Here is a 9,901-nt window from a genome sequence, read left to right as displayed (position 1 = left end):
GGTCAGGGACAGCAACGTGCTCATGGGCCGAGGAGGTCTGCTGTTCGTGACAAAACGGGAACCAAAGGCCTAGGTCAGCTGTCTGTACGAGTCTACGAAATTCATCCTCAAGCCGTTGAACCACCTCATTGCCACAGGTCCCAAGCTGGACGGGAAGACTTTGAACATCAGTGCCTCGTTCTTAGAGTGAACGGCCATCCTCTGGTTAAACTGGCTCACGTGCTCCACGGGGTCCGTTTTGCCACTGTAAACGGTGAAGGTTGGCTGTTGGAACCTCCGAGGGAGCACCGCCTCTTCTATGCGATGTGTAAAGGGCGACCTGGAAAGCTGGTCCAGCGCCCTGCTCATGGCGTCACTTCCTAAGCCCCTAGGGGTGGGGCTGCCACGCTTACGCCTTTGGTAGCGCTCATCCTCGTGGGAGAAAGTTTCACTCGGGGGTGTTGTCGACCTTTGCCTATAGTCGCCATCACTTTCGTCGTCAGAGGGTAAGTCAGGGCTGGGCTCGGATTGCCTTCGCTGTGCATGGCGCAACTTTCTCTTCAGATCATCTATCTCTTGCTGCATGGCCACCTTATCGTCCTGTCTCTGGGAGGCGTGACTCTTATCCTCTCGCGATCACGTGGCTAGGCCATTATCGCCCCTCTGGGGCACGCGGTCGCTTCTATGCGTGCGATTTTTGCTAGTTTGTGAGGTATGCTCACTTCCTTCTCGAAATCGCCCGTTCTCCTCGTTCTGGCCGTGCCCCGTGTTGCCATAGTCATTCGGACATTGGGGTCTAGCTGGTTCGTGCCTATAGGAACTCACTTGATGAGGGTCTGACCCTACCATGCCTGGCTGTTGTCCTTAGTGATGCACGAGTTCTTCCCACAGACGGCGCCAATTGTTGTGGGGCCAGAAAATTAGGCAGCCTCGGCCCACCTCAAACCAGGCCCAATGGCCCATGCCGAGGATGCATGTGGGGTCCGAGGATAAAAGTATGGCGTCCATCCCCCAAGGAACATGTCCGAGGACGACCCCGTCCTTGGACATCCGAGACCTTAGAAGTACACGAGCACCACTCCACCAAAGAGGGGTCTTCTTGAATATCCAAGGAGGAAAGGGCTAGCGCCACGCGTCGGCGACGGGAGCGCGGTGAAGGAGCAAGTCTAAGGCAAGCTGTCACCTCCGCATTAAATGCCCCCAACTAATGTCCTGGCCGCATTAATGAGGAGGAGATTACAGAACAGTGTTACCTTGGTTGCCGCAACCCACTGGAAGAACGAGAAGGGGGCTGATGGGACAGGTATTCAAGTGGTGGCCTGGTTACTCAACAAGTGTAGGGCCGTGATCAATGGGGAGAGGAGTATATAATGTAAGGGATCCCTCTTAAGGGAAGGAGGTTCTTTTCTTTAGGGAGGAGTCATAAGAATAGGAAGCTCGCTGGAGAAAGGTCGAGGAGCATCATTGTTCACGTCCACCTGAGAACTACCATGCGTGGTCATTGCATCCCTTATTAGGGCCTAGTTCTTGACCCCACTCTCTACAAATTAATTGCAGGGCTAGCTGGGCTTAGGTCCATTCTTGTAATACACAGGGAGGCCTGAACCTGGACCCTACATTTATAAAATTGGATTTTATAAATATATAATAAATAACTTGAAAGGATTAAACCGGGTACTCCAGGATTAAGATATAGTAATTCACAAAGTGGCAGTCTTTATTCATGACTTTGTGTTACTACGAATATTTTATAAAGGGGTTGCATGTACAATAATGTCTTGGGATATAATTTATTAATAAAGTCTAGAGTGCAATTATATTTATATAGTGGTATTAAATATAATTAATAGTAACTTTGGACTTGTCAAGAATTGACAAAAAAGCCTAAGGCCCATTGGAGCTAGTGTCTTATTTGTTCCTTTTTGGTCTCACTCCAAGACACATACTAAAGCCCAATTGGGAAGGCCCAAAAGCCTAGCCCAATTAGATAATCAATTATATGGAGAGAAAAATACAGAATTTATAAATATATGAATTGATATGTATGAGGATAGAGGACACTTTTGAATTCTCTCTAGAACATACACATATAACTGATTGAGAGACCACACATCTTGGGTGTTAGTGGAATTGGAGTAAAAATTGGAAGTGTTCCTAAGAACTTCTGATCTTCGGTTTTGAATTTCACCACTTCAAGGTATACTCTCTTGTTTTCTAATTCTGAAACTTACATAGCATATGTTAACAATTGTGAATAAAGTAGATTCGTAATTTTTTTTTTTTTTTTTTCCGGCTGCGTACTCTCATATTTCCATCACTCAGTGGCAGGATTTTACAGTGGGTTGATATACGTTGAGTAGTGCAACTATCATAGCATAAAAGTAACTATAATAGCATAAAAGTAAGGCTAAATATGTAAATAACATAAAACTTTAATATATATATATATATACACAGATTGGTTCAAATTATATCTGGTGTAACTTTAAGTAATATTGCATTACTCAATAATTTTAAATGGAATGCAAATTTTGACAAATCTACCGTTGGATTATGTTATTTTCATATATTCTCCATGCTTGCAAATTTCAAGGTAATCGAATATCAATAATCATGTTATCAATTAATTGTTTAAATTCAAGTTTTTGTAACTTAAAATAACGCATAAAAAATGAGTTTATGGATGAAATAATAAATAACATTCAATTAACATGAAAATTGACATGTATGTTAAGAACATATAGAACATGTAATCTAACAGTATGAATTTTATAATAAGTAATTGAGTGGTGTAATATTATTTAGAGTTACATTAGGTGTAACTTGAACTCAACATATATATATATATATATATATAAACAGCAATATCAGGACACCAAAAGCATCCATCATCTACACCACAAGCAATAAAGACAAAATTGTGATGGATGAGAAGGGGATTGTTCCTGATATTTTACAAAGGTAAAAACTCTTTTTCGGTCCCATATTTTGTGATATTTTCATTCTGATCCATGTATTTTAAAATTTTTGTTTTGGTGCTTGGGTTTTTATAACGTGTTTTTGATCTTTGTCATCATCTTAGGAAAAAAAAAAAAAAAGAGGATGATATGATTGATGAGATACTCACCTAAATCACACCCACCTTATATATATATATATATATATTCAATTGGTAAAATTTTTGGTAGTTAAATAAGATATTTGAGATTTAATCTCCACCTATACTAAAAACCGATTAATGTCTTAATCTAAAGAGTGGATGTCATAGATTGAAACTCTCTAATATATATACAAATGCCACATGGATATTATAAATTGTAAACAAGAGATCAAAACAATTAAAATCTAAGCATAAAACATAGATTCAGTTCTTTAGTTGTAGTACATTAGATTTCCTAATTAAATTCAAACGCATAATTGATTTTTTTTTTTTTAGAATACTAAGTATTTTTAACACACACACGGGGAGAAGAGAGAATGTTTTAAAGAAACTGACAATGATGTATATCCAAAAGGGCCTAACACATACTTGAATTTAGTTCTCCTTTGGGTAGATAATACTATTTGTAATGCATTGGTTTATACAAACGTATATCTGAATTTTATTGGACAACCTGATGTATTGCACTTAATTAACCATACCTAAGTTTAGCCCCAAAACTAAACGGCATAATAAGAAAGGGGACAAGATTTAGGTACAGTACTTAGGTGCTGTTCATTAGATTCCTCTCTTAAGATTCTGCCATGTGAATTTTTTCTCATTAGATGAAAGTATATTTTTTAAGTAGTCACATAACTGAATCTTAAGAGAAAAACCTAAAGAACAACACCTAAGTTACTGTATCGATGTTTTATCATAAGAAAGGAATCTCAATTGAAGTAATATTGTTACATTTACACACACACAAAACAATCATGCTATATATATATATATATATTTATTTATTTTAAGTTATGCTATGTGACACCAATCAATATTTTTTATATTAATAGCAAATTTTGACAAATCCTCCGATTGAATTATATTATCTCTATATATTCTCCATATTTGAAAAATATAAAAGTGATCAAATATTAATAACCATGCCATTAATCAATTTTTTAAATTCAAGTTTTTGCAGTTTAAAATAGGGTGTCAATGCTTGACACGACCTGCGAACACGTCATGAATACAACATGGATTTTTGTGGGTTAAGGTTGGCCCTTAGTGGGTTTGGGCCATAAGTGGGTTAACCTGAAAGCGACACGATTAGAAACGTGTCATAAGCGGGTCAACTCGTGTGACCCAAAATAGACATGTTTGATACACTAATTTATTTGTATCAACTCGAAATGACTCATTTAACACAACCTATTTAACTCGTATAACAAATAGATATTCATTTTATTTTAGAGTCATCAAATACCTTTTATATCCAACCTATATTTTAAACTTAAAAAGAAAAATGGGTAATTAAAAAAGCTTATAAGTGATATAATTGTAAATTAAAACTTTACAAAACCCTAAATCTCTAAACCCTACAAATCCTAAATCTTTAAACCTTCTTATAATTTCTTGAATTATGTTATTTTGAATGTGGGTTGAAGACTTGAAGTGTATGCACTACTTTTGGGATGTAAAAAATCTATTTCTATATGAATGTTATATTTAATATTAAGTAGATTGAAATGGGTTGTGTCATATTCGTGTCAACCCAACACTACCTGTTTGTTAAGCGTGTTAAGTGGGTCGGGTCGTGTCAGCCCCACTTCATTAATAAGTCAAGTTAGGGTTGAAGCATCATGACACGATTATTAAATCGGTCGGGTTTGGGTTGAGGCATTTAGTCGAATACCCTACCTCAATATGACACAAATACAACACGTTAATCTGAATTGACATCCTATTTTAAAATAATGCATAAAAGATGAGTTTGTGGATTAAATTAGCATGAAAATTGGCAAGCATGTTAAATATATTTAGAAAATATAATCCAATGATGAGATTTTCAAAATATAAATTTAATAACAAGTTATTGAATGATGTAATGTTGTTTAGAGTTACACTGGATGTAACTTGAACAAAATTCATATATATATATATATATATTAGGAGAATTATGATGTTATTTTATGTGGGTACTATTTAGAAATATGCTTACACTAACAAGAATTTATACATGAATAAGGTTTGGTTCCAAATATGTTTGAGACTAACCAATAAAAAGAAGACATGTGCTATGTTATGTGCAATATACATAACTCACTTGGTTAGTTGGGTTAAGTGAAGTATAAATGTGATCTTCCTATTGGTGGTTGGAGCCTTGGGCTTGTTTGGAGCCAGACTCTATTCTTTAAATGTTTTTAAAAATTGTGGGGTGCCAAATAATATTTTTCCTAGGAAAGTGGTTAATAAAATAGTATAAAAAAATTAACTATGATTAAGAAAATCTACATCAACATTTTAGTGAATAAAAATTCTCAAAGAACTGATTTTGAGAATTTTGGCGACAATAATTGAAAAAGATAAAAACCAGCTGTGGATGCTCCCCAAAAAATGGGGCTTCCGATGGTTTGGTCACATATTGGGTCTTTGACCACGTGACTTTTTGTGTGCTTGTGTTTCTAAGGTGAGGTGTGTGTTTGTAAGTCCATTTTTCTTAATTTTATTTTAGGAGTTGCCAACAATCATTGGTTTTGTGTTAGGTGTGATTGGCCACCTATTTGTCTAATTATTTTTAGATTACCTAATTGGCTAAACCAATTTTAAGGGGTTTATTAACTAAGGTAAACTTAAAAATCTCGAACCAAAAATCTTGGACTCAGAAGTTTGGTTACGTGTGGGGAAGGTGTTAGGCACCCCACAATGCCTATCCAAAGGATAGTACCTTATTTTAATTTATTTCAAATGTTATCTTTTGGTGAAGAAATAAGATACTTGGTATTTTGATTTTACATCGTCATCCCATCATACTTCAGGAAGAAAACATTATCGTAAGAGGTCTAGGACCACACCAAGGAGAAGCTAGGGAAATGACGCCAATGGGAAGGCTCTCTCCTCCAAATATCTCGCTCACCTTTTTCTAGGTGTATTGAGTAGGCCAAGCTCCCTCGTCGCTTCAATCAACCCACTTTTACCATATATAACGGCAAGACAGATCCTGTTGAACACGTAAGCCATTTTAATCAAAGGATGACCATCAATTCTAAGAACAAGGCCTTGAAGTTTAAAGTCTTCCCTTTGAGCCTCGGCCTTGTTGCCATGAGATGGTTCGACGGTCTTAAGGAGGGATCCATAAACTTTTTTAAGGAACTAACAAGGGCATTCAGAGCAAGACTCATGACATGCAGCCGGGTTTCAAGGCCTCTGGATTCTTTACTCTCAATGTCTATGAAGGAAGGTGAGACCCTAAAAAACTACTTGGACAAATATTGGGAAATTTATAATGAGATTGTCGGGGACTTTGATGATGTTGTTGTTAGAACCTTCAAGGTGGGCCTCCCTACACATTCCAACCTTTGGAAGTCACTTACCATGAAACCTGCTCAGAATATGCATCAATTAATGGATCGAATTGAGGAGCACAAGAAGGTCAAAGATAATCAAAATCAAGGCAAGGGAAAGGCAAAGCCTTTTACCCCCAACCGAAAGGATAACTTAGTTGGCCAGTTCACCTCGTCTTGACCGAGGAGAGAGTTTTTCAACCAAGTGCCTTATAACGCCGCTGGACCCCAAAGGGTTAGCTTGGTATTTAAAGAACCAATATACCAGGTGCTAGAAAAAAAATCAAGGACGAGCCTTATTTTAAGTGGCCAAACAAAATGGGAAGAGATCCCACCAAAAGAAATCAAAATTTATATTATCAGTATCACCAGGACTGAGGTCATACCACAGAGGATTGCAAGACCTTACAAGTCTTTCTAGATTAGCTTGTCAAGGCTAGGAAGTTGAGGCAGTTTTTACACTAGCCTATCGACCAAGGGGAACATCCTGTAACAGGACACCAAAGAGGTGGAGTTCCTTGGTCTTCCCTAGGAACAATAAATGTTACTTTTGCAGCCCGAGGAAGAAATCCGGCTCAGTTAATGGAGTTATGACAATATCCTTATAGTAGATGGGAGATGAGGAAGAAGGACCACTTAAAAAGCCCAAGATACAAGATCAGCCAATCGTGGGATTTTTCGAGGTTGACAAGGAGGGAACAATTCAACCACACGATGATATGTTGGTGGTAGCCTTGTGAATCATGGGGTTTGATGTCAAGAGGGTAATGATCGATCAATGAAGTGGGGCTGAGATCATGTACCTAGATTTGTTTAAAGGCTTGAGGCTCAAGCTGGATGACCTAAGCAAGTATGACGTCCCTTTGGTTGGATTTGATGGGAATACTATTATCCCTAAGTAGATGATTAGGCTACTTATGCAGACCGGAAGAAAAGTGGTGAACGTGGATTTCATTGTTGTGGAGGTTTATTCACCCTATATAGCCATCCTAGTTAGGCCGTGGCTTCATGCTATGGGGGCTATATCTTCAACTTTGCATGTAAAATTGAAATATCCCACCGAAGAAGGAGATTGGAGAATTATTAGGATGCCAAGTAGTGGCTTGGTAGTGCATGGTAGCAGTGATCAAGCACTAAGTATCTGAAGTAGGCTTTTCAGAGTCGAGCCTAGCCTTATAGCAATCACAGCCTGAGCCATCCACCTCTTCGGATTCCTAAATATTATGTGAAGGAAAGGTACTTCCAAGTCAGGACTGAGCTCCCACCGAGTGAGAAGGAAGAGTTAGTGGATTTTTTGAAGAAAAATTCGAATGTTTTTGCTTGGTGTGAATATGAAGCACTGGGAGTCAAGGTAGTGAAGGAGGAGGTTTGGAAGCTTAAATAGGCAGGGGTGATCAAGGAAGTCTTTTATCTAGAATGGCCAGCCAACATTGTAGTTGTAAGGAAAAATTAGGGAAGTGGAGGGTATGTGTGGATTTTACAAACCTTAATAAGGCTTGCCCCAAAGATCCATTCCTTGTTCCGAGGATCGACCAGCTAATTAATGCAACATTTGGCCACCCAAGAATGAGCTTCCTAGATGCTTTTCAAGGATACCACCAAATCCCTTTGGCATTATCAAATTAGGAGAAAACAACTTTCCTCACCCCAACAGGAAACTACCATTATCAAGTAATGCCCTTCAGCTTGAAGAACGTGGGTTCCACATACCAACGAATGGTGACGAGGACATTTGAAAGCTAGTTGGGCAAAAATGTAGAGGCTTACATCAATGATATGGTGGTGAAAAGCAAGGAAGTATCTGAACATTTGACGGATCTCAACGAAGTTTTTGCAGTATTAAGGAGGCATAAACTTCGTTTAAACACCTCCAAATGTTCTTTTGGTGTAGGGTCCAGGAAATTTCGTTTAAACGCCACCAAGGAATTAAGGTTAATCCCAACCAGATCAAAGCCATTCATAATTTACACCCTCCTCGAAACCCAAAGGAAGTCTAGTGTCTAAACGGAATGATGGGGGCTTTAAATCGATTCATATCATGGTCAGTTGATTGATGTAGACCCTTTTTCCAGTTGTTACATAAGTGGAAGGATTTTTCTTGGTCCAAGAAGTGTGACAAGGCTTTTGAGGACTTGAAGGCATATCTAGCTTATCCTCCAATCTTGTTTAGGCTAGAAAAGGAGGAGATCTTATATGTGTACATAGCTGTTACATCGCACGTAGTAAGCTTGGTCTTGATACAAGTTGAAAAAGGGATCCAAAGGACAGTATATTATGTCAGTAAATCTCTTTAAGAGGCCGAAGTTCGATATCTCCCCCTCGAAAAAGCTATCCTGGCCATCATTCATGCCACGAAGAAGCTTCCACATTATTTTCAGGCTCATATTATGGTTATCCTTACACAATTGCCATTACAGGCATTGCTTCGGAGATTTGACTACACTGGGCGAGTGGCCAGGTGGGGAACTATATTGGGAGCATTTATATCAAGTATCTACCTCGTACGGTAGTGAAAGGACAAGTCCTCACAAGTCTGGTGGCCAAATTCACTGAAGAGTTAGATCAAGCTGGTCTCGAGGAGGTAGAAATGCCCGAAGAGGGATTAAGCATTAACCTGGTTTCGATCTAGTAGACTTGGCAGTTGTTTATCGATGAGGCAGCTAACCAAAAGGGATCAAGAGCTGGAATTGGGATAATATCTCCAGAAAGGATTACACTAGAGAAATTGTTGAGGCTCAACTTCTTGGCTACAAATAATGAGGTCGAGTATGAGGCCTTCCAAGCCGGATTAATTACCATCTAGAAGCTCGAGAGTAAAGTTGTGAGGGTATATTGTGATTCAAGACTCATAGCTGGGCAGGTTCGAGGTGAATTCGAAGCAAAAGACCTGAGGAACTCAATATAAGCCTTTAAAGGCTACTTCTTATCTCTGACTATTAACTTACACTTAGAATCAATTCAAGCACATCCATTAAAATCTTTTCATCTTGTTAATGGTATTTAAGGTTGATTGAGCATCCCACCTCATAAAACTTAATTGTGTGAGTATAAATAACAAGTCTGTGCCTGACGCAAGCCAACTTACTTTTTGCCCGTTGCAGAACCTGTGGCTATAAGTCTAAAACAGGCCAACATTGCTGGTTAGCAAAGTCTTTATTAACGTAGTCCATAAAAGTTGGTAGCCTTTAATAGAACAATTTTCCTCCACCAACATGCAAATATGATATTGAAAATTCCATTGAAAGCAAATTCATCCACTCTCATCAATTATACTTGATGAATCCTTGGAAATCAGTGGGCTGAAAGGTCTTTGGGTGTTGAGGATCTTGAAGGATGAGTCCTGCAAAACCAAAGAAGATCAGAGAAGACCGGTGGAGGCCAGTCTTGAATCCTCCGATGATGAAGTTAGCGGTTTGAAGAAGAAAAGAAAGCACTTCAA

At 38.5% G+C, this 9,901-nt stretch overlaps 1 protein-coding gene across 1 annotated transcript; it reads left to right on the top strand.

Annotated features, from left to right (window-relative positions):
* The first annotated feature begins 6,151 nt into the window (after positions 1-6,151).
* LOC111989368 (uncharacterized) lies at positions 6,152-6,643 on the top strand. Its single transcript, XM_024021159.2, has one exon. It carries the CDS (start codon positions 6,152-6,154, stop codon positions 6,641-6,643), a length of 492 nt encoding a protein of 163 aa, XP_023876927.2.
* Positions 6,644-9,901: the final 3,258 nt, after the last annotated feature.

Source organism: Quercus suber, unplaced genomic scaffold (genome assembly GCF_002906115.3).
Source record: "Quercus suber isolate HL8 unplaced genomic scaffold, Cork oak 2.0 scaffold_718, whole genome shotgun sequence".
NCBI classification, from domain to species: Eukaryota; Viridiplantae; Streptophyta; class Magnoliopsida; order Fagales; family Fagaceae; genus Quercus; species Quercus suber.
This window is presented reverse-complemented; position numbering and strand designations above follow the sequence as displayed.